Source organism: Eublepharis macularius, chromosome 4 (genome assembly GCF_028583425.1).
Source record: "Eublepharis macularius isolate TG4126 chromosome 4, MPM_Emac_v1.0, whole genome shotgun sequence".
Taxonomy (NCBI): domain Eukaryota; kingdom Metazoa; phylum Chordata; class Lepidosauria; order Squamata; family Eublepharidae; genus Eublepharis; species Eublepharis macularius.
Genome location: NC_072793.1, coordinates 64,648,979 through 64,674,401, shown reverse-complemented (window position 1 = coordinate 64,674,401; position 25,423 = coordinate 64,648,979). Strand labels below are relative to the sequence as shown.

At 39.5% G+C, this 25,423-nt stretch overlaps 1 protein-coding gene across 1 annotated transcript in view; it reads left to right on the top strand.

Annotated features, from left to right (window-relative positions):
* Positions 1-25,423, top strand: part of STK32A (serine/threonine kinase 32A) — a 128,999-nt gene that overhangs the window by 75,797 nt on the left and 27,779 nt on the right. The window contains exon 6 of the mRNA XM_054978216.1: positions 19,994-20,031. Coding sequence (XP_054834191.1) covers positions 19,994-20,031 — 38 coding nt within the window. The remainder of the gene's footprint in view (positions 1-19,993; positions 20,032-25,423) is intronic.

The window sequence follows — 25,423 nt, the reverse complement described above, 5'->3', positions numbered from 1 at the left end:
CAACTCTTGGTCATTGAATAAATGAGATCTCCTGTAGAGCTTGTGCTTTTGGACCATAGTAACCGTTTTTATTAGGTCTACTTTTGTGAGTATTCAGGTGTTCATCTGTAACTGAACTCTTTCTTGGACAGTGCAAGGAAGGAGAATTTGAAAGCTTTGCCTGTATGTGCTAAGAGATTTTTTTTACTCCATTTATAGCTCACCTTTCTTACTGAGACTTGAAGTAGAGAGTTTAACCGTTTTGCATTATATCGTGTTCAGGTTCCACAGTCAACACTCCAGTAATACTTCATACAAAAGACTGAAACTTAGAGCTAAGCTACAAGAGATGAATTACACTAGGAGGAGCATGTGAAGGGAGTCACAATGGTAGTTGGGAAGCTGAGTTTTAAAAGAGATCGGAAGGCTTTGTCAATTTTCCCTCTCTACAGAGCCAGGGAGATGCTGCTCAGATGTGTTTATTTCTTCTTTGCCTCTTAAAAGGGGAAATGAAGCTGACAGAGCAGAGGCAAAGAGGAAATGAACAAACCCTCTGAGCAGCCATCTCCCTGACTCTGTGGAGAGGGGAAATTGACAAAGCCTTCCAATCTCTTTTAAAACTCAGCTTCCTGGCTAACATTGAGACTCCCTTCACATGCTGTTCCTCGTGTAATTCGTCTCTTGTAGCTCAGCTCTAAGAGTATATATTTATTTGTTGCTCCTCAACCAGAAAACTGGTTCCTGTGACAACTTATTTGTTAAAACAAGCAAAATACAATTTGAAAACATAAAACAGCATAAGAGTACAATGATAAGAAAAGATAAGGGGCAAGATACAAATTTGGCAAAAACAGAAATTAAGTAGAACTAAGACAAAAACTGAACCAAAATAACTAGCTAGTAATAATCAAACAGAACATTAAAAATGCACACCCCAACGCAACTCCTCACTCAAAAGTCTCTAAAGGGGAAATAAATGTGTCTTTACTCAGCATCAGAAAGACGTCAGATGCCAAGCAACTCTTCAGTGCTTTATTGGGAAGGAAAATTGATACTTAAAATTAACAAGATTCATCAGAGCTGCACTGCCTGAAGTTTTCAAAAAGAAGAAAGAAATTGATGTAGAATCCTCCTTTTTCAAGTTTCACTGCTCATATTTTCTATCCTTTATAGCCTTCCTTTTAAAATGTACACCTTTCTGTTCTTCTAATGTGTTTAACTTCTGCACTTGGACAAATTCAGCTACCTATTTCATGCTTGTGTAACCTGAGAAGCCTTCAAGACAAAACAGTGTGGTAATGAAGGTATCAGGTTAGCATTTTCTGCTCTGCACCTGTTCACTCAGCCAACAAATAATGAATGAGGATGAATTACACTGGGTGAAGCAGGGAATAAGGTTGTCTTGTGTTGGGTAGCATAATGTTGAAAACTTTATTGGTTACATATCCAAAAATTGAGCTAGGAGAAACCCTTATTCAGTGTTAATTGCTCTTATTTATATCTTGCCTTTCTTCTATCATGCAATTCAAGGTGGCCTGCTTGGGGCTACTAAGAGTTCTTTTCTCCCTCCACTGACCATTCTTAGATTTGCTTAGTTTCAGCAGAGTTGCTGTACCTTATACTTTACAGCCATTTCATGGATGCATAAACTTCTGGCTGGCCAAAATTGTTTTTGAAAGTTAAGGGTCAAAATCCTTTGTGTAGTTGTTTTGAAGACATCTATTGAACATGCTATTGATAGATAATGTGATCAGGTGATGCAAAAACTCATGTGATGAATATGTGGATATGAACTACTCCTTGGCAGCTAACAAAAATCATCTGCTCATATATATACTGTGTACTTCAGAGACGCTTGTGATTCGGTTGTTGATCAGATATAACTATTTTATTGAGGACACCAGTAATTATTTTCATGAACTGGCAGATTTCAACTTTAAAATTGGTGGAAGGTCATACACACTTGTAAAATAAAATGCCTTTGTATCTTGTCATTTTCTCCATTCTCCCTGAGTCATTGATCCCATATCCAGAATTGTTATTTTCCTACTGAGAGAAGTGTTAGCTACAACATGCTAAACTCTGCATTGTTTCCCATACCTAAAAATTATTTTGATACACATGATACTCAGTAGAATATGTCATTTAGGCTTTTTAGTAAACGCTAAAACAGATAAGCCTAACAACTAAAATACAGGTTGGAGGGAAGAACCCTCGAACTAAAATAGGATAGTATTTTGGTTGAATTAAAGTACAACAAATGTCTTTTTGATTTATTTGTTGAAGCTTTGTACTGTAAATTGAAATGATGGGATCCCATCCATTCTGGGTTAGATAAGGCTGAGCTCCATAGGTAGAATATGTTATTTATTGTTCAGTATTTAGTATATGCATATGCTTACTTACAAATCCCATAACATTGAATCCTTAAATAGTTTCATATTTCATGGATATGCATCATAGTATACATGTGCAGGAGTTGTTACTTTGACTACAGTCCTAAAGTCTCAAGTTCTACAGTGTTTCCATCTCTTTCAGGGGCCAAACTGCCCAAAGATTGAACCTATACATATTCCCCACCCCAAGACACTGTTTTGATCACATTCTAGACTGCTGGTGCACTCTGGGAAATAGGTGTATAGTATTAACAGTGAAATAAGCAAAGCAGAGGGGGTGGGGGATAGGATGGGGTGGGGTGACAAGAAGAAATCCTTTGGTTAAGTTATGCAAACTGAACAAGAGAAGATCTGTGTGAGAGCCTGAGCTTTGTATTCTGAACTTTTAAATTACAATAATGTCACTAGTTATCCATATGCATAGAAAACCAGCATACAAAAGAAGAACGTTTCTGAACCTCACCTTCCAAGAGCCATTGGGAAAGGGGGCATATTTGCAGCAAGGAAGGAAAGGAGAGCCTGAGGTGTATGAAGTTGCCTGTTTGTGACAGAGTTGAGGGTAAGGAAGGGAAGCCATATATGGATCTAACATATGCCCACCCCCTTCGCTGTTGATCACAGGAGAGGGAGACATCCACCATCCCTCCTTTTATTTCAGAGTGGGCACAAGCTGGTTGCCCATTTGGGGGTCAAGTAGGATTTTTTTTCTCGTCTGGCAGATTGTTGTTGAGCTACTTGGAGTTTTTTGCCTACTCTGCTCTGAAAATAGCAACAGGAAGCTCTCTGGGTTTTGGTGATTCATAGGCATTAGCCTCCCATGTTGGCAGTAGCAGTGCCCATCAGATTGCTTGAATGGTATGCAGTACAGCTTAGCTGAGCACAGTGGGGCATCATTTGGAGGGTGAAGGGTTAACCCTCAGACCAGACCTTGAGCCTTAGTGCCTTCATGGACTTAGGAAAGGAAGCCCTTGAGCAATGTCATTATCCTTGACCCATAGAGCCTGCAGCTAGGAGGAGAGGAAGTGGCACACCTCTGTCGAGCATCATGAAGACTTGGCAAGGAGTAGCCTGAGCTGTACACATTGGACAGCTCAAGACTTGGAGCCAGAGTGGCCTTGCCCATAAATTTAGAGGTGCACAAGCAAGAGGAAGCCTAACTCTTATGCATCCCATGAAAGACACCTACCAGTGTGTTTCTTTCCCAAATCAAAGAGCCAATTCTAACTTCGCTGCACTTCACTGAAATAGGAGGAGCTTCAGAAGGGCCCAGCAGGAATCACCTTCTTGTCCACAGGGAGTACCTGTTTGGAAGATTCTTGGCTTGGAACCTCTTAAGGTCTTGTGGAACCTATTGATGTTTCGTGATTGACCTCAATACTCATGGCAATCATTTTGCGATTGGTCCTACCTCCATTGGAAGCCATTATATTGAGGAGTCCCCTTAATCAGTACTCATGGCAATCATTTTGCGATTGGTTCCACCTCCATTGGAAGCCATTATATTGAGGAGTCCACTTAGAGTTTCCAGGCCTAGGCTGGCAACAAGAGGGAGATCAGAGGGCAGGGACATGAGGGTGGTCATTGGCCAACGGCGTGATGTTACTTCTGAAAAGATCGGGAAATGACATTATGCTTCCCTAGGAATGGTGCGAAACTGTATGGTGAAAGCATAGTTTTCTGCAATTTGCAGAGAGGATTGGTGTCAATTCAGGGAGAAACCTGGAAGTGACATTAGTCCTTTCAAGGAATCACTGAAAAATATAGTTTTACTATAGAGTTTTGGCCAATTCCTAGAGAGACATAACTTTGGGTGCTCCCAAAAGTGATGTTATGCCATTAACTGGCTACCATTTTTTTAAAAAAAAATCTGTTGCTGCCAGCTGGGGGCAGGAGATCTCCCACCTTCACTTGGGGGTGAGGGGAGAGGTCGGCAACTACCTGTTATCAGAATTCTAAAAGTGCCCACACACACTGATCAACGTTGGGGGCTCCTGAATTAAAGGTGGGTGAAAACCAGGAATTAGGGCAATGCATCCCTCAGTCATCTCTGCTAGGTTAGTTTCCCTAATGTATACCCAGTGTTTGTGAGTACAAAATGTCATTCTAGTTCTAATGAGCAGATACTAGCCATATTTGTCACACCACCATGAAATCAACAGGAAACGAGTTTGCAAGCAGTACAAATAACTTCTAATTTTTAGTACAGGGGTTTATGTGTGTGCGTGTGTGGTGGCTGTGCTAGTTTGATTTTCATTGTGAGCCACCGAGAGCATATAAAACTAGTCTTATATCTCCTCCATTTATTACTAATGTGATTCCAGGCAAAAGTGAAGTTTCTAGTTTTTACCTTTCAAACCCTTTACATTCATGGCCTGGGATTTTGGGGAGCATCTTCTCCCGTACATTTCCCCCCACACACTGCAATCAGCATCAAGCCATCTTTGGAGAGGGCCTACTAAGTTTTTTTTTAAATTTTTTTTTATTGGAATTAGAAATATTTTGTCATTTATAACAATCAAATTACTTTAATATTCCAGTTCTAACCCCCTCCCTCCCCCCCCCGTTTGTTGACTTCCAACAGTTTTCCAACCCTTTGTCTATTCTTCCCCTACTCATTTCAACTTATTTTGTCAATTAAACATATACTTTCACACTCTTCTAAGCTAGTCTATTATAACACAGTGCTAAGTCAATTTCCCTTCACTTATCAACTAACTAATACATTCCTGGCATGTTATTCAATAGTAATAATACTGGTAATATTCTCAATATCCTGTACTCTAACTTATTCATTCTAATGTCATCAATATGGGACAAACAATTTATCCCTCCCTATACATAACTTGAGTACTCATAAGTGATGAATACATTTATAAGTCAACCAATTTAACTTATACTCTATATGTTACTCTTTACTTCCTCTTATATCTCTTATCTTTATAACATAAAGTCAATCAATTTGACTCGTATTCTACACATTTCTAAATATACCTATAAACACAATATACATTCGACATAAGTCAATCAATTTGACCCATGTTCTGCACATTTCTAAATATCACTATAACCAAAAATACTTTCAGCATAAGTCAATCAATTTAACCTATATTCTATATGCTACTTCTCCTTCCCCCCTTCTTGTATTCATGAATTTTAATTCTGTTAATTCTCAATTACACCCCTATCTGCCAGCAACATAATTAATTAATTAATTTCTATTCTTATATATCACATAATAACTATTAATTAATACTGTATAGAATAATCAAATAGAATAATTGCTTAGTAATTCTTCTTTAACTCTCCTCCCCCCGGTATAGTCACTTCTCTCTTCTTTTGTTTTTCTTCAATAATTTTCAAACTGCCACAGTTCTCCTCCCACCTCCCATTTTTTCACCAGAGGGCCTACTAAGTTGATGGCTTTGGTAGAGCAGGCATTTTGTGCTATGGCTGTCTGATTATGCAACCAGCTCCTACTTGGGAGCTATGTGGTGACTCTCTTTGAGTGGAAATACATGTTGCAAATGTCCTGGGGATGCTCAAGTGTAGGATTTTGTGTGTGGCCCTCAATTCATGTACAGGCTGGTCTTGCTCAGTGTACATGCATACCACTTTCACGGGACCTCCCTTTCTGTGATTACATCTGCAAGTGTGTCTGGAGTGCAAATCCTTGCAAGGACAAGTGCTGTAGGCTCCTTTGCTAATTTGCATTTCTTAAAGGTGTAAGAAAGGGTCAAGATGTGCATTTCAATGAATTGAAGTGGAAAAGTATTTAGCAGTTGAGGAGAAACTAATATCAAACGTGTGACTGGAGCGGAGCAAATTGAATGTGACTGCGAGTGAGTGCATGGAAAGTTGTGGGGGAGACACATATGAAATGAGGTTCACTTGAGCATCCCTAGTACTTAGGAACGTATATTTCCACCCCATGTGTAGGCCTTTGTTGTCTTAGAATGTGGCTTAGAAATCAGGGGTGCGGGTTCTGATGTTTGGTTTGCTATGACCTTAAAATGGTGGTGTGATATGATTGCTGTTCTATAACCATTCTTTAATTTTGAGAACAGTTGACAGATAGAGTTAAAAATCAGATAAATATGATTAATGCTGAAGAGGTGATTTTCTTTCTGTGTGGAAGCAGTTAACACCATGATTGTAATTGTTGGTTGGCCTCTTTGAATGCAAACAATATCCACCTCATTTTTTCTAGTTGCATTCTTCTTCAGGATACTTTGAACAAATAAACAAAAAAATTAACTTTTGCCTTTGGAGTATTTGGGGGCTGGGGAGTATCTTTGTGATAATAGACATAAAACAACATACTTATTTTTGCTGATGTTCCAGGTAGTAGTTGAAGCATTCATGCTGCCTTTATGGCTGGCAAATCAATTAAGCAATTGATTTGAAAACAGTTCTTCAAACAGTATGGTTAAAATAATAATTATATTTGATCTAAGTATCACAAAGGAGCATAGCTCAAAATTTGTACACATTGGATTTTTAAAGTTTAATGATTTTTCTTTTTTTTTGTTCCCGTACCCTGGTTCCTCTGTTTCTGTGTTTTTAGTGGAGTGTTCGTCCCTCTTTTTCTGTGTGCTTCATGTATTTATTTCTTTATTGCATTTACGTTTATTAATGTTTAGTTTTCCTAGCATTTGTGCTGCAATGTGTAAGTAACAACTCATAGGACGTGTTTTGTTCCATCTTAAAATGTAATTTGCATGCTATTGCATAATGTCCTAAGGCAATTTTATCTTCTCGTGATGGCAATTTGAATCTGTAATGACAGACATGACTTCTGCACAATGAACAGCAGGATGTAATTTCAAAGAGGAAGAAAAGCATCAGTACCCAGCCTCCTATGGTGATTCACCATCCGTTTGCAACTGTAAATATAAACTCTATACTAAACCATAGACCAACTCTATATTTCCCTTTTTCATACTGTATATTAGTCTGTGGGTTAAAATTTCATGTATACTTGTTAATTCCATCATACTATTCTTGTTGCCATTTTCTTTCCCTTTCTTTCATATTTACTGTTTATCTGTGGTTATATCTTAAACTTGTAAATCAGGGGTCCTCAGCTTTGTAGAGCTTATGGTCGTTTCAAGAGTTCTGAGAAAGAATACTGGGTGCCACCACAAAATGGCTATCTTGGGAGGCGAGATGGCTGCTTACAAGATGCTAAGATCCAAGCATCCCCTTGGACAGTTATTTCTGAATGGGCATTCTGTGCAGACCCAAATACCATGGCTTCTGCAGCCTTCTGGATTTGGAGGGAAGTCAAAATTAGCTCTTTGTATTGGAGAAAAGGGCACCACAATGGGAATCCTTTGTAGGGAAACCCCCCTACATTGGAATCCATGTAGGGAAATGATTGCTGTGAAATTTTCCAGATTCGTTTCCAGTTGAATATACGAATTTCTCCACCAGTGTACTGTGTGATGCTGTTTAATACTTAATATGTGTATTTGTGTTAGTTAATTGATTGTCCAGGCTACCCTAATCTCATCACATCTTGGATGCTAAGCAGGGTAGGCCTTGGTTAGTAATTGGATGGGAGACCTCCAAGGAAGACCAGGGTCACTGCAAAGGCAAGCAATGGCAAACCACCTCTGTTGCCTTGAAAACCCCAGCAGGGGTCAGCATAAGTCAGCTATGCCTTGATGGCTCTTTCCACCACCAGTTGTTCCCCAGGACAAGTGTATTATAGCATTGTGAGTTCTTGTTTCCTTGTTTCCTAGTAAAAAAATGCATTATGCAAATGTTTCATGTTAGAAACATTCAGCCAATGAAACTCCAGTTTTAATTGTACCACATAGGCATATATCATGTTGTTGGACAATTTAACTCAGAGTTAAACAAGCTTAAATCCATTAAGCCCATTGATTTCAATTAACTCTTTGCTGGATTCTGGCCCAGGATGTCAATTTTAAAATGCCGCAATACAAAAGTTATTGGAAGTAGAAGCCTTCTGGAAGCCTTGACACTTGGAAAACAATTTATATAAATTATATAAATGTAACATGATGAAATGGCTTTGACCACCTGGAAGATTTTGCCAGTCTTATAATTACCACTATTCCCTAAAGGGGTGGCATTAAATTGATAATGCAGCACCTTAACTGAAGGAATAGAACATCTGTACTTGAAATCCTCAGGAGATGTGCAGACTACTGTTTACTTCGGAAGAACAAAGCTCTGTGGAGGCAGCACTGTTTGAAAAATATCAGAAGACTTATGATTGTGAGGTAACTGGAAAATCACTGAACAGACTGGGCCGAGGTGATAGATGTCGACTTGTAGCCACAGTGCTCTTGCTAGAGCAATTGCTCGTGCCTTGTTGAGAGTTGAAAGTATTGGCTGCCTCCTTTTGTCAGTGAATGGGTGTCACTATGTTTGCATGATGTTTTCCATGCTCTCTGTGCTCAATTAAATTACAAGGCACTTGGCTAAGTCCCATGGCAGGTGCTGGGAAGCAACGTAATTAGCCTATTAAGCTTAGGTAATGTCTTGTAAAGTCAATCAAGTGTACAGAGTAGGCATATCAGTTGCAGATCTGCTCCAACAAAAAGGCCAAAAGGAGGAGAAGGAATCTTAGTTTTCCTCTCTGGTTTTGGAAAAAAGAGTTCCTTTTCCCTTTAATGAGAAACAAAATCTTACTGTATAAAGAAAGCTCAGGCTGGCTATGGTATCTGTGGCTTTTAAAAGCTTATTCAGATAAAAGAATAGCATACTATATCAACTGGAATGTATTTCCATGTGCTATCTTTTGGGGAAGGGGGGATTAACCAAATCATCAATACATCTAATTCTCAACAGGGCTTAATCTGTGGAGGCTTCAATCCAGAGATTGTAGCTACAAACAAACAAGACAGCTCTTTCTACCATCCTGAAAAAGTCCTAGGTTTGCAGAAAAAACTAAAATCTTTTTTAAAAAAACCCTCTTAAAACCTCTCAAAATGAGTGAGTCTCAGTGAGAAAGGTGGGCTACAAATAATGATGTAAATAAAATGTATGAACAAAATACCACTTCAAAGTTTCTGAAAATGTATTTTGTCAGCGCATCATCTTATAGTCAAACTACATAAGATGCCAGACATGTGTTCTTCACGTGTTGGGTCCCACAAGCTTCCCTGGGAGGGGTAGTCTTACAAAGACCAGTTGCTCGATGCGATTCTGCACTGGTTTAAACAGCTGCACTGCTTAAACAGCTGCATTCAAGATGGGCAGGGAACAGAGGCAATCAATGCACATGTGACCTGCTCTGACAACCATTAGAGCAACATTTAAGGATGGAGGTGACATGGCCCCTGTATCAGTGCTAGGGATCATTCACTCATAGTATTGGACTTTCACATGAGTTTTCCTGCAGAGATAAGTGGGGGCGGGAGGGGGGGTTACTAATTCTATTTTTAGGCCATACATAATTACACCACAGCAACATCTGTATCTGTAGTCATTACAGCTTTTATTTTGCACCTCAGTCATAAATATATCCAAGAGCAGGATTTTTAACTGTGCCATGAATTGTACTTAGAAATCATTCCCTTAGGAATGAATTTAGGTGTGTGGAGACCCTAGGCACTTTATAAATTGAGGCCCTTAATTACCACACTCCATGGAGAAGAACTGAATCTAATGCATTGCATACATTCAAATTACATTTTTTTACAAATCCAAAATTTTGAGTGAGAATGTTTTCATGCTAGCTATAATTCGGTAGTACATAGCAGTTTACAGTGAAAATACTGCCACACTTGGTATTACTTGGTATTACTTTATTATTACACACTTGGTATTACTTTATTATTTTCACAGTCCACTTTTCTCACTAGGATCCAATGTGGATTACAAGAATTATTTAAAAAAGAACCAAATTTTTCAATTAATTAGTAACCAGATTACAAAATATGATAACTTCAGGCAATCAGTGAGGAAATTACAAGATAATAACATTTGAATACAACAGCACAAATTCCTAGTAAGACAAAAATGAAGTTCAGCTGGGATTGTAGAATAGGGGTGGGGGGAAACAGAACAATGCATGCAAACGTATCTGTGTAAGGCAATCAAGGTAGGAAAGACTTCATCCCTAATAAAAGTCACTTCCTGAGCTGAAACATTGCCCTATAGCTTTGCTTTTCTACAAGAATGCTCTCTTGAATACTTCTGTTTTGCACATTTTGCAAAATGAGATACATGTGGAAGACTTCCTAATAGCCTTTCCACACTGTAGGAGCCACCATGCAGAATGTGTGTTAGGCTATTCCAAGAAGGGGGTGAGGTTTATTTCATCTGGTAGAAGCGGGAGCTGGCAAGCCTGATGCTGCCTTCTTTGTCCTTGGCATTTGGGGGTGGGGGGGGGAGAGAACAGGGTCTTCCATCAGTCTATAAAAGGTAAATTGTGCATATGTGCAGTCACAGTCTGAATCAGGGCTATGTCAGAAAGGAAGATTTCCCAAGGTGCTAATAACAGCACGGAGAGACTGGTTTCAGTTAGCAAAACCAAACGGGGACTGAAAGGCTGAATCTCCCGTTCCTTTCCTGTGTGTGGCCCTGATCCAAATTGCAGCTTCACATGCATGTGACTGTTTTCCTGGAAGTGACATCACAGTCACTGAAGACAATTAAAAAAAAAACCTTTTATCTTGCCAGTCACTAGTGGGCCAGCAGGAAAGTCCCACTGAAGGGAAGATCTCCTGCCTCCAGATGGCAAATGGCAGCTATAGGTGGGGTGGATGCTGGCCTCTATGTGGCCTGTCTCCATCATATCTGATTTGGCCCTTCCTTTTCCAAGTTCTAATGTATGACTAGGGACATTGTGATTGTTTTTATACAAAGACGCATATGTTGCATGTGTGAGTGCATTCAAGTTACGAGAAAATATAAAAGGCATTCAAAGTTAGTTCCCTCTACCCTTAGTTTTGTTGCTGTGGTGTTGGCCTGTTGTTTGCCAATCGATACATTAAAAAATAACAAAAGCTTTTTTGCCATTACATTCTTCCTCTGAGTGCACCTTACATGATGGAAGCTTTTTACCTATTGTTGTAAAAGCTCCTTCAATGGACAAAGGAAGTCCTAAATGCTTCCCTAAGGGTATTTTGCTTTTGGAGGAAGGAGTGTGATGCATTAAAGAAAATAGCTTAGAAGTCAAAGCCAATGGAAGTTATTTCCTGTGGTGTTTGTTTGGTCCAGGAAATGGTTGCAATTGGGTTTCATTGGCTGAAAACGTTACAAAAAATAGGTATATAGATGTTCTGGAAATTTTGAAGCCTTTGGGAAAAAATACATTTTTGGAAAAGTTGAGATATATGCAATTTATTTTCTTCTCAAACTTATTTTGCTACCTTAACAACATAAAGTTCATAACTATTGTCATGTTTCTAAAATTTAAAAGTCTTCATTTTGTTCTACCAAACTTTCAACTATGTATAATACTATGCTGCCTATACACACATTTCTTAGTTTTTGTCAAGTCAAAAGTAGGAAAAAATAAACACTGAAAACAGAAGTTTTATTGTTTAAGCTTAAACAGTCTTCAAACTCTTATAATATTAAGAACTGTCAGCAGATTTGTATATTGAATTAAACATAACACTGAAAATATTGATTGATCAGTTGTGCATGTCACGGTACTGGTGAACAAAATTAGTCACAAATCAACAAGAAAATATATTTTAAAATACATTATATGTGTCTACGCTACAGTGAGAGTCCAGGAGAGCTGGATCTCGGAAGCTAAGCAGGGTAGGCCTTGGTTAGTAATTGGATGGGAGACCCAAAGACCAGGGTTTCAGAGGCAGGCAATGGCAAACCACCTCTGTTAGTCTCTTGCCATGAAAAAACCCATGGGGGGGGAGTCACCATAAGTCAGCTATGACTTGATGACACTCTCCACTACCACGTGTCTACAGTAGGCCCAGGAATTATCATTATCTAAAGCTGTGTGTTGTTTCACATTAACATCTTCATTCTACACAGAGAACATTTGGAGGAATAATGCATTGTCTTAAAAAGCAGTTAATTCATTCCAAAAGAGAAAATATTTCACAGGAGTTTACTGTCCAGTGTTCCTCCAAATTTCCAGTAGAAAAGTTGAAAAAAGAAGTCTTCAGAAACAAATACTTTTCCAGTTTTTCCTGGGCCTTCTTTATTTATATGACACATCTAAAATGCCCATTATGAAGCTTGGCATGATAGGGATTGGCGTGAGGCTTAGGGGCAGAGCATCTGCTTGGTATGCAGAAGGTCTCAGGTTTAATCCCCAGCATCTCCCATTAAAAGGATTAGTGGTAGGTGATGTGACCTCTGAGACTCTGGGAAGTCACTGCGAGTCTGAGGAGACAAGACTGTCCTTGATGGACCATTGGTCTGATTCATATGTTCATATATGAGAAAGTCAAAGCGTATGTTTTTTTACAGTTACAAAAACATGAAAAAGAAAAGTTATTATAACATACAGAGTTTGTTTCAGATTAATCCTCAAGGCAGTGATTCTTACACTGTGGGTCACAACTCTCTCAAAGGAGAGTCACGAGGTCCAAACTTTTGAGCTGGTAGAGGAGGCTTTGGGTGTCTCCCTGCAGCAGAAGGAAAAGGCAAGTGTGGAGCTCTCATATTCTCTCTTTTTCTCCTCCTTCACCCTGCAGTCTCATTCATTCCCGGGGGCCTGATCTGATCCCAGTTACCAGTAGCATGAACGACAGTTAGACATAGTGCCACAGGTACACATTATGCTTTACATGAGTTGCCAATGGGGACCGACTGCCAAAGGGGGCAAAATACAGCCCCTGTGGTTCCCAGGCCATTTTGGCTCCCACAAATGGTATGGGAAGAAGGCCCGTTGGCAAACTCATGTAAAGCGTAATGTGTAGTTTAGCCATCAGTCTATGGCCATTTCCTAAGTCTTCAAAAAGTATGAGCGTCATTGTCTTAAGCCCTTTTAAGTATCAAGCACACGCTCAGAATGATTAAAGAGTGGTAAGGGAACAGCTTTTCCCTTTTGCTGCATATTTATTTTGAGTCTTGTTCATACATCACACAGTCCATATGGAAACTGTTTGGGGCATAAAATTAATGTTGTTACTAGTGTTCTGATGGTGAGAAACAGCAATGTGGAAGTTAAATTCTGAAATTCCGCTCCACAGACTAACTGCTGTGTGAGGGTAGAGGACAGGAATGCTAGCATAGTACCCGAGCTTCACAAAGGTGTTTGAATAAAGCGAAGCGTGTTAAATGCCGAAAACTGATGAAGTGATTTTCAAAATGTAACATTTATTAAAGAGATTTTAAAAGGAATAGATTGTAGTGCAATAAATAAAGTGAAAAATACGTACAATCTTTTTTTTCTACTGAAGAACCTCTTTGTAGACCTCATTGGGGATTTTCCCCTCAGGTGCTAGGATCACCAGGCTGCTGGTGGAGACACTTCCGGATATGGCTGAGTGAAGCAGCAACCTCAGAGCTCTGCTCTAGAGGGGACTGAACTGCCCCACCCAGGGGGTTTAAACACCCCTAAAGGATATCTGGAGAATGTCAAAAAGCTGGGGAGTAATCCTGCGTGGTCGCTCTTGTCAGTAGCAGCTGACGAGGGCTTGACCCAGGACCAATTCCTAGTGGCAGGGTGGATGCAGGCGTCCTGATGGGCGATTAGCTGAGACGGCTGGTACGAATTAATGGACTTTTCTTCCTTTTTTTCTGCTTGTCGTTGGAGACGGGATTTATACCTCCATCTGAACTGTGAGTTTAATTGCCAAGAAATGCCAAAGCCTTTAAAATACTGCTCGAAAAAGATTGAAGAAAGGGAGAGGGATAGATTGGCACCCCTCCCCCCTCCCTTGCAGCGGCTTTCTACTGGAAGGAGCTATCTGTTGTTCTTTTTATGCTTCTTGGCTCTGCTATATTTAATTGAAAACAGAAGACTTAAATAAGTAAAAGTTTATAAAATGGACTTTCTCTTTTAACTCCTTTAAACCTTGCTTGTTTTTTGAGACTGGATAATTGGAATCCTAGCCAGTGAGAGGACAGACTCTTTGGAACGAGCTAATCTTCCTGGAATATTTTCCAGCGCAATTTCTTTTTCATTTTGCACCCTTTATTGGTCCTTACTCTCTATATTTTGGACATTTCATTCCTGGAGTTGAAGTTATTTGCTAGGGAATAGACTTAATCACATTTGTTTTCTTCTTCCCCCCTGACTGGAGTTACTTTTTGGAGGAAAAAAGAACATTAATTGGAACTTTAAAACTTGTGACTCTCTCTCCATACCCCTTGCAAGTGGATTTATAACGTTTGATTGGAATTGTATTATTCTCATATTCTGGAAGGCGTTGCTGGAGTTAGAAGAATCGGAGTAATGGAACATGGAAACTGAGTCATCCAAAGATTAAAGCGTAGGAATAAATTGATAACGAAACTTTGGAGGAAAGAAAAAACAGAAGGAACTTTAAATAGTGATCCAACATTGCCACTTTGTGGATAACTGGTAACACTACATGCAACTATAAATATCTGCAGACTTTCCATATAAACTGATATGCAGGGGGGATACATATGTATAAGATAAAAGAAATAGTGATTTTTGCTACTGAATGCATGTATTGAACAATGGGTATTGTAATATAATAATTGTAAAACTGGTTATACAAGAAATAAGAATTTGAAGGAAAGAAAGATAGGTCTAAAGTAAGAATTGTTCTGAATATAAGGGTTAACTTTTGAGAGAAATAATGAGTAAGGGAAGAGGCAAGAACTCAGGTCTTTCCTCTTCAGCACCTACCTCTCCAGCCCAAACTAAATCTACCACACTAATGATGCAGCAAGCAGAGACAGAGGCTCAAAAGGCCTCAAGAGAGATGTTTCAGACTGGGATGGATAAAATCAACCTTGCACTAAACCAAGTGATACAACAAATGGCGAGTTTGAACACAGAAGTGTCAGAACTTAAGGGGGAAATGAATGACTTCCAGATGCAAATGGCAGAAAATAAACGCATATCCCAAGATATGATGGGACAAATTCAAACAATAGATAAAAAATGTGAGGAAACACGCCAGAAAACAGAAAAAGTAGCCTCTAAACAAGACATTGCTTGGAACTCCCTAATGGGACTAGAAATGGGAAAAGCCTCACTCGTTATAAGATGCCAGAATGTAATAGAACAGGGAAATGAAGATTTAAGGACAGAATTTACAGAAGCCCTGGCTGACTTTTTGGAAGAGGAACCAGAGGAGATGGCTAAAGAAATTGACCTAATATATAGAGTCATCTCATTATACACAAAGAAGAATAAGATACCAAGAGAAGTCCATATTAAATTTGTATGACGTGCAACGAGAGAACATATATGGAACACGTTGCGGGATAAACCATCGAAAATTTACGGTAAAGAGATAAGCGTCCTAAGGAAAATCCTGTGGAAAGTAAGAGAGAAACGCAAAGAATATGCCCCCCTTATAACCCAATTAAAGGAAGAATCAATCCCCTTTAGATGGTTAATACCTGAAGGAGTGTTTTTTTCAATACGAAGGACAAAGATTTAAGATTGTCTATACACAAGATGGAAAACTTTATGGAAAGACATGGAAGGAGAGGAGAACAGATAGATGGAGAGAAAAAGAGAACCAAAAATGAAGGAGAGGTGGAAAAAGAAGAAGAGACTGCACTTCAAGACCATTCAACAGCATCTGAAGAAGAGGAAGGACCTTCAGAACAGAAGAACACAAACCAGAAACCGAAGCCAATGAGAGAAACAAGAAAAAAAAGGGATGATACCAACAAAGGAAAAAGATAATGGAGCAGAAACCAATAAAAATCTTTTCAACCGACATTAATGGATTAAACTCACCAGGGAAAAGAAGAAAAACCTTCAAACAACTGGAAGCCAGGAGGGTTGAGCGTGTTGAGAAACTCCGCAGCGTAGTGGAATGCATCATCCATTTGCACCACTGAGTCCACAGATCTGTACTCCATTTCTACCCTTTCGAGGGAGTTGTTTTTCATTAATGATGGCAGCCTTGTCGTTCTTGGGGGTCAGAATGGCACGCTTGCACAGCCAATCCATGGACTTCACTGTGATAGTGACGATATCAGAGTATATAGTGGCTGTTAGGTCTACTAGATCACTACTGTGCCCAGGCCTGCAGCAGGGTGGATTTGATTTAAATCAAACTGATTTAAATCACGATTAAAATCACGATTTAAATCACTAGTCAGTAAGGCTTGATTTAAATCATAGTTTTCTACATAAAGACTAATTCTTGCTGGTATAACTTTAATATGCAAGTAGATGAAGATTTTTAGAATAACAACTTTTCATATTAGTTTTACAGTTGTATAAAATATTGATTTTAATACTATTAGAAACACATTATAGTTAATTTATTGTGAGATGAATTATCCCCAGTTTAGGTTAATCATTCATATTTGGACAACTTTTCGGTTGTACTTTATTGGAAGGAGAAAAATAATCATTACCTTAATAATAACAATTTAAATAGTTTTATTTATTCAACTGAAACAATAACATTACAGCATGTTATTTGCTTAAACAAACATCCATGTTTGTTAACTAATTTGGCTAAACAAAATATATATATTTTAAGAAACTTAGACTGTCAGCCGAGCCTACACATGAAAAACTTAAATACTGTCCTCTGTAGCTCACTCGTCATCTTCATCTTCTTCTTTGTTCATAATCTGGAAAAGAAAAACAAGCTTTCCTGCTTTATTGGGTCCCAAACGATTTCTCAGTTTAGAATGAATGAGTCCAAAGGAAGAGAATATTCTTTCAACGCCTGCAGAAGAAGCTACTGCTGTTAAAAGTGAAATCATTACTTGAACAGTCTCTAAATCCAAGTGCTTAAGTGACTTCCACCAGTTCACTGGTGTGACTTTCTTTAAAATATCTTCAGCAATCATATATTTCTTGAATGGTTCCCCCTTAGCTCTGAAGTTTATTATAGTTGGCATTACAGATGGATGATTGCTGGATACCCATGTCATAGCTAACTCCTCTTCCTCAGCACTTGACCCTGGTACTGGATATTGACAATATTTGCCAAAAAAATGAGCTGGAGACAGTGCCTGTTCCGTTCGTTTTTTTAATGCTTGTAATTTAATTCTGTCCATGTGTAGTTCTGTTTTCAAGTGTTCACTCAGTTCCTTCCAAATTTCAACAGCAACAGCAATAAAACAGCTATTTTTCTGTATTTTGTTTAAAGCTTCAGAGATGGGTTTCAGGATGCTCAGCATATGTTCAAAATTTCTCTTAAGCCCAATGTTGAGGATTTTGGCCGTGACAGTGCCATCTATTTTATCTCGATTTTGTTCACAAACTGTCATCGGAATAATATCTTGTAGGCAGAGAAACTGCCCAATAATCTCACAAAAACCTCTGGAAGAGCATGACCTTGTGAATGGATTAATGGAATTTATTTACCAAAAAAATTAAACATATACAGCCTTATTCTACATAATTAAAAACTAATCTTTATTTCATGATGGAATAACCTTTGGATGGTAATATATTTTCCTCAAAAAGCATTTTATTTTAAAAAATCTGATTTAAATTAAAAAAAATCAGATTTTTTAAAAAAAATCATTGATTTTTATCCACCCTGGCCTGCAGGGATGGTCACGATACACTCCGTCCCCTATTTTTAGTAGGAGTTCAAAGAATTCCCCAGCAGTCACCTCGCCTCTCAAGTGGACTCTCATGTTCTTTCTTAGTGAGAGTTTCCTGATGAGGGGCCACAGATACGAAGCCTTGACACACACGGTAACCTCATCAGCTCTAGTTCCCCTTGGAACGACTGGCAGAGTCTGCTGGAAGTTTCCAGCCAGCGGCACGGTGACTCCCCCCATCACTGCCCCTGACATCTTTGAGGGTTATGCTCAGTGCCTCTAAACACCCCTTAAGTGCCATGGTGCAATGAACTTACAGTTCCACAGCACTTGGGCCATGTTGCTTTGTTTTGAGATGCTGAACAGGATGATGATCAGCCAGAATATTTTCTGCCTCTGCTTGTTTAATCTTCTGGCCAAGACAACAGAGCATGTATTTTTATGTCAAAACTGCATTGCTTATCAAAAGTTGAAAATGCAAAAAGACTCTCAACATTCCAACTCTAACAAAAAGACTCTTAACATTCTAACTCAACACATTTCAATCCAATATTTTGAATATATTATTATTCACATGAGCTACAGGGTGTTAGACATTTAATACCATAATGAATAAAACAAAACTTATTGGCAGGGATCATTTGGAGGCAGAACATGCCGGAACAGTGTTCCGGTAGATCTGAAAAGAGGTCACATGGGTTTTGGCCCCGCCCACGTGATTCCTTTCCCTCTTGGCTGTCCTTGTCTTTAGCAGCAGGCTCTGCTGCTTTATTTTCATTTGTGACTCGTGGGGGGGAGAGAGGGAGGGAGGGAGTGCAAGCCAAATGGGGGTGGGCTCCAAAGGAACGTAAGCTGCTTTGAATTCATTCTGTTCTGCTGCTTTATTTTCATTTGTGACTCGTGGGAGAGAGGGAGAGGGAGTGAGTGAGTGAGTGCAAGCCGAATGGGGCTGGGCTGCAAAGGAACATAAGCTGCTTTGAATTCATTCTGTTCTGCTGATTTATTTTCATTTGTGACTCTGGAGAGAGAAGGGGAGAGAGAGAAAATGAGTGAGTGGGTGAGTGCAAGCCGAGTGGGGCTGGGCTCCAAAGGAACAGAAGCTGCTTTGAATTCATTCTGCTCGGTTGCTTTATTTTCATTTATGACTCAGGAGAGAGAGAGTGAGTGAGTGAGTGAGTTCAAGCTGGGTGGGGCTGGCCTCCAAAGGAACGTAAGCTGCTTTGAATTCATTCTGCTGCTTTATTTTCATTTGTGACTTGTGAGAGTGAGTGAGTGCATGTGTTCAAGCCAGGTTGGCTCTCCAGAGAAGGGTAAACTGCTTTGAGTTCATTCTGCTTTAAGGAAATACCTGGAGATTTTTGGGGAAAGGGGCCTGAGGGGTGGATGGTGCCTTCTGACACACTTCCGGTGATGTCAGTGGGTGTGGCTTATGCTAATGAGATATGCTAATGAGTTCCTGCAGTTCTTTTTCTAGAAAAAACAGGGTCATAGGACAATACCCTTACTATAATCTACCAAATACCTTGAAGGAGGGAGCTAGCCTTTCATAAAATTCTTTATCACAGGCTATGCTGAAAAAGAGAAGAGAGATGATAGAGTATATGGTGGAAGCTCAGTTTGTTGTATATTACAGCTTTAAGATAGTAGTTGAGGAAGTTTATTGCAGAGCACTTGCATTTTATATATTGCCCAGTACAAAGGATTAACAGGTTAAAACAAAAATACAATAGGACAAAAAACAGTGACCAGTTTCCCTTTTGAAAAAATCAAATCTTTTTCTCTAGTATTAATTTGAACTCTCATGTCCCATAATGGTTTTTGTTCACAAGTAAGGCTACAACCAATGGCTAGTATGGAGATACTATTGGGACCATAATATAGGTTTAAATATTATTAGGAATGTGATTACTCAGCAGGAGTCTTTTAAAATCACAGAACTGACTTTGTTCTCTACTGGTCTCTTTTCTGTCTCTTTCCAACTTTTATTTTAGGGACATCAAGCCTGATAACATCTTACTGGATGAATACGGTAAGCTCTCATTGGATGAAAGTAGTAAGCACTAATTGCCTGGCTACTGTAACATACATAAAAATGCAGCCATACTGAAAAAGGTATCTCTGAATGGCATAAATGAGATGTAGATGGCTGACTGCTTGTCACAGGCTTAATGAAGCCTTATCTTCATTAGATGGAAAACAAGCTGAGGCAAAAACCTACCCTTACCTCTGTGCTGTTGAGTGAAGTTATCTACATTTAACCTAACTTTTTTGTATAAAACACATCTTTTATAAACTTACATGGTGCTTATGTCAGTAAAAATCTCATCAGGATACTTCTTTACACTGTATTTTTGAGAGAATCTCTTATTTTGGGTATGAGGGTGAGATATGGGTGGGAAATCCAATATCACTGTACATCTTGATAGATCAGTGATAATGGATTCCCCTTTGGCAATTTCCCATCGTTCAATATACAGTTGAATTCAGATCTGCTTTGTAGCATCAATCCTCAGAGGACATCCTGGAGGCATTTACTTGGTGATGTCCAAATATGTCTTCAGATTTCTTCTGTGCCATAGCTATCTAGGTGTAGGGCTAGGAAATTACTGAAGATGTGTGGGAATGGAGTTTGGGGAGAGAGGGAACTTCAGCATTATCCAAAGCAGCCATTTCCCCATGGGGAACTAATCTCTGTAGTCTGGAGATCAGTTGTAATTCCTGGAGCTCTTGAGGCGCCATCTGGAAGTTGGCAACCTTTCAGGCAGGCAAGCTGTAAAGTAACTTTGCTGGCCAATAGGAGATTAAAGAGAGAGAATGCCATTGACTATAAGCCCATTTGGAGCGTTGGGCTGTACGGGTGAGCTTGCTCTTGGTCTCTGACATTTTTCTAGGGACTTGCAAAAGTGCCATGCAGCCTGATCCTGAATATGCTCATTTTAAAGTAAGTTCCTTTTAAGTTCAATGGGTCTTATGCTTAGGTGCACAGGATAACAGCCATAGCTTCTCAGATTGTTGAGTCAAGGGTTGCATGTCACGTTCCCCGCTTTTCTATCCTAAGATGGGACCATCCTATAAGTTACCTTCCACCCTGGATTTCTAGAGTGCTATTCTCTGAGGTGCTCTGAAAGGAAATGAAGTGTGGGCCCTAATTAGGTAACATTAATATAAACAAATGTGTTGTGAATTGGGATCGGTGCTTCCATTCCACAGTATGTGTCCAATATTATGGTCATTGGAGTTTGTATTTTGTCAGTATGTATGTATCATGGTCATAGGCACGTGGTCAAGGCAGACTTTGTTGAAAATAAGAATTCCTTCAAGGCCTTTTCAATTTGTGATGTAGTTTATGAGGTGATGATAGAATTTATTTGGAGTTGTCTTTTCTAGACTGTGTCCTTGAAGTCATCGTCCTTCTGACTGTTTCCTTATTGCAGCTTCCCTGTGTTTCGCCAACAATGTCAGGGGAGGTGTGCAATTCTATTCATGTGTGCAAAGAACCTTTTACCTTTCATTCAATTTTGGTTTCTCCCTGAGCCATTGTTTGTGCAGCATCACTTTCTATATTTAGACTGTGCTTGTTTTTCAGTGGCTTCCCCTCCTTGGGGATAATTTCAAGCTCTTCCTCATTCTCTCACACTTTAGCTAAGTTTATGTCCAACTGGATGAGAGCTAGAAGAGGTTAGGATTGACTTTATTGTGAATTAAGTAGCCAAATGGTGGATAGGACTGCAGGCTTAAAATTCAGCAACTTTTACAAAATTGTCTAGTGCAGTTTTTCTTTGAACTTTGGTTTGATAAACACTTTATCAACTTCAATAACATGCTGAATCCATCATAGGAGAAAGACCAGTTAAAAATTACTTAAACAAAGTAAGTAAGGTTTAGTAACATGCATGTAGTGTTGAGACATACATGCACACGTGAACGCCAGCAATGGCAGATTAATTTTGTGAATTAGCTCAAATATATTTTTCCAAGTTTTGGATTAGTGACTGCCAGAAGTCTCATTTAGATGTCTGTCAACATTTACAGCTGTTATCTGACATTCACAAAGTTTGCCTGCTATTGTCAGTAGTGCCATCTGAATATTGATATGCATATATGAATATACATGATCCATATTCTAGACATTTGCTGTAACAGTCACAGTGTTGTGTAGTGGTTGGAGTGTCAGATTTGGGGAGACCTGAGTTCAGCCCCCACTCTGCTATGGAAGTTTTGCTGGGTAACCTTGATCTAGTTGCATATTTTTAGCCTAACCTACCTCACAGAGTTATTGCAAACCACTTTGTGTCCCCACTGGGGAGAAAGCAAGAGTATAAATGAAACAAGCAAACAAAACAAAACAAAATAAATATCATATATCTAATTGTGAACATGGCTCTAGAATGCAGGTCAAAAATCTACAAAATAGGACCATATTCAGGGAAGGATTCTCCCCCCCCCCAAAAAAAAAGCCTGGGAGAATCCTCAGGCTTAGAGAAATGTACAAAAACATTAAGTTAAAAATCAGTGATTTTTAGAAAGGCCATGAACTAAAGAAGCAATACCTGTGTTTGTGAAGATGCAAGCTAAACACAGCCAAGTTCATGACAAAATATCACAAGATCTGGATCACAAGTTCATTTTGGGCGGTAGCAGCAGCCCTGTACGTAGAGAATTGGAAAAGGGAGTAGCCTGGGAGAGTGATGAGGTCAGTGGCGGTGATACAGGCAGTAGGGAAAGAAGCTGCTGTAAGTGTTGCAGGCAGGCAGGTCAGGGAGTGGAGATGGGAAAAGATGAAAGGGAAGGGAAAGGATGGCTATCATATCACCTCTCAGTAATCTTTCCAGGATAAGCATACCCAATTCTTTCAACCGTTTCTCATAAGACTTGATCTTGAGAATCTAATCATCTAAGGGCAGAAACCACTCAGTTGTCACTGCAGTTGACAGCAGTAATGGATGTCCTACTGCAACTCTGGCACAGCAGCAGTAGCCATCTGCGTTGCTGTACTTACGACTTCTTCCACCATCCACAACTAACCCCTGTGATACTTCACGCCAGTGGGCCTTTGAAAAACTAGGGTTGCTCACTCTGATTAGGGACATTCCTGGAGATTTTGGGGGCTGAAGCCTGGGAAAGATGTAGCTTGGGGAGGAGAGGGACCTCAGTTGGGTATATTGCCATAGATTTCACCTTCTGAGGCAGCCATTTTCCCCAGGGGAACTGATCTCTGTCACCTGGAGATCAGTAGTAATTCTGAGAGATCTCCAGCCACCTCTGGTAGGTTGGCAGACCTAGAGATAACAGCTGTCATGCTATCTGAAAGCGCTCATCATAGACCATGTTCAAGCATTTTAATTCTCATGACTTCCCTAAAAAACATTAAACTTCTCTTCAAATGGTTAGGTTTTTACAGGGATCCATTCTTGGATGTCTTGTTGCATCTTTTCAGTTCAGGGTGCCAATTAATTCAGTTCTGTAAGAAACATGGGATTGCATTTGAATTATTAACTTCCGATAAACGATACACCTAGAACTCCAGCATTTTTGCATCAAACACCAGAGGCTGAGTAAAAATAATGGCATTTATAATTCATTATTTTGTGAAAGTGATTTCTCTCAAGGAGATGAGCAATACAGAGGAAATGAAAACTGATGCAAGAAATTGGGTATTGACTTATTCTTTCACTGTTTTCTCTTTTAAGAATTCTCTGGAGCGTCATTCTGTGTGGGAGGGTGCATTTGTCACCATACAGTGTGAGAAGGGGGAATAACTGGATGCCTTTATTGCATAGTAGTAATGGTTTTACTAACCTTTCACTGAGGTTTTCCTCCCCCCCCCCCCACAGCACCTGTATTTGCACAAAAGATATGACATTCAACAGGAGAAGCATTCCATTACTGCATGTTTGGAACAGCTACTTCTGTTGAATTTCTCTCATGCACCTGTAAATGTAAGCCAGATTTTAAAAGCCCCTTTGCACTGTTATTTACTATTCAGAAAAAAGGCCTTGCATATGTCTAATCCTAAAGTTTATTGCTAGATAATAAATAAAATAGAGTATTAAATTAGAAATTTATTACTACTGTTCTAGCATACTTCGATGTAAATAATAGCGTAATCACTGTAACTTTTTTCTGAGAAAATATATTTAGGATTTAAACTTTAAACATGAAATACAGAGATTTTTTTTGGAAGGTTTATATATGTGAAATCCAGCCCTGGCTCCTCAGCCCTGGCCAAAACACATGTAACCTAGGTGTTGAAATCAAGGGCAAGTTCAAGGACTCCTTTCTTAAAGCACCCCATTTTCTACTCACATACCTTGGGATAAGCTAAACAACTGTATTTATTGAAACAGAGATAAATAGACGTTGCACTGTTGGATATAGTACTCTCCACCCCCCAAACTCCTTTCCCTTCCCAGACCAAAGGCCCCATCAGGTCATTGATTTTAGTTCTTGTTTTTATCGATTTTAACTGTTCACCGCCCAGAGCCCCTGGGGATGGGCGGTATATAAATTGAAATATAAAAATAAAATAAATAAAAAATAAAATCAAGTCAAGCCTTACTCATTGTCCATTAAGAGCGTAGCTTTCAGCTAATGTCCTGAGCTGCCCTGTAGGCAGTGTCCTAGAAGCGCTGTTTTCTTGCAGAATCTGGAACTGTACCAGAGCTCCTCAGTAACAGGTGACCAATCTGAAGAGGTCCTCAGGGCTGGCCAGCCTCTCTAGTAAGTGCTTTCAGCCAGTAGAGGCTAGGAGGGCCTATAAAAAACCAATCTGTTCTAATTTAAAGAGGCAGTTGTGGGGACCAACATCCTCTCCTGGAAGTGACTTCAACAAGGAGAGGGCCCACACCAGAAAAAAAAATCAGCTCAGCAGCAGGGTCCTGAATATCTGTGGGCTGGGGGTGGCATTTTTCATGTAAACTTCATCAGACTGTCATGGGACCTACTCCTGACTGTCCTCTAAAGACACCCCCCTCTGTATATATTACAGGGCCTCCCGCCTCTCTTGATTTCATGATCACAGCTCGTTCGTAAATCTTATTTTTATACTCCTCTGTTGTGCAAGCAGAATGCTTCAGTTGAGATTTCAGCCTGGATTTCTGATCAGCAATACTTACATGGATCACAGTCCAGCCAAATAGAGTTCACTGTACTGATTTTATTGCATCATCTCCCAAGCCACATTTTCCATTTATTACTTATTTTTTATTATTTACTTCCTTTATACCCCACCTGTCTCCCCGTGGGAACCCAAAGTGACTTGAATCCTACTCCTCTCCTCCATTATATCCTCACAACAACCCTCTGAGGTAGGTTAGGCTGCATGTGTGTATGTGATTGGCCCAAGGTCACTCAGCAAGCTTCCATTGCAAAGTGAGGGTCCAGACCTGGGTCTCTCAGATCCTAAGACTTAAAGCACTCCA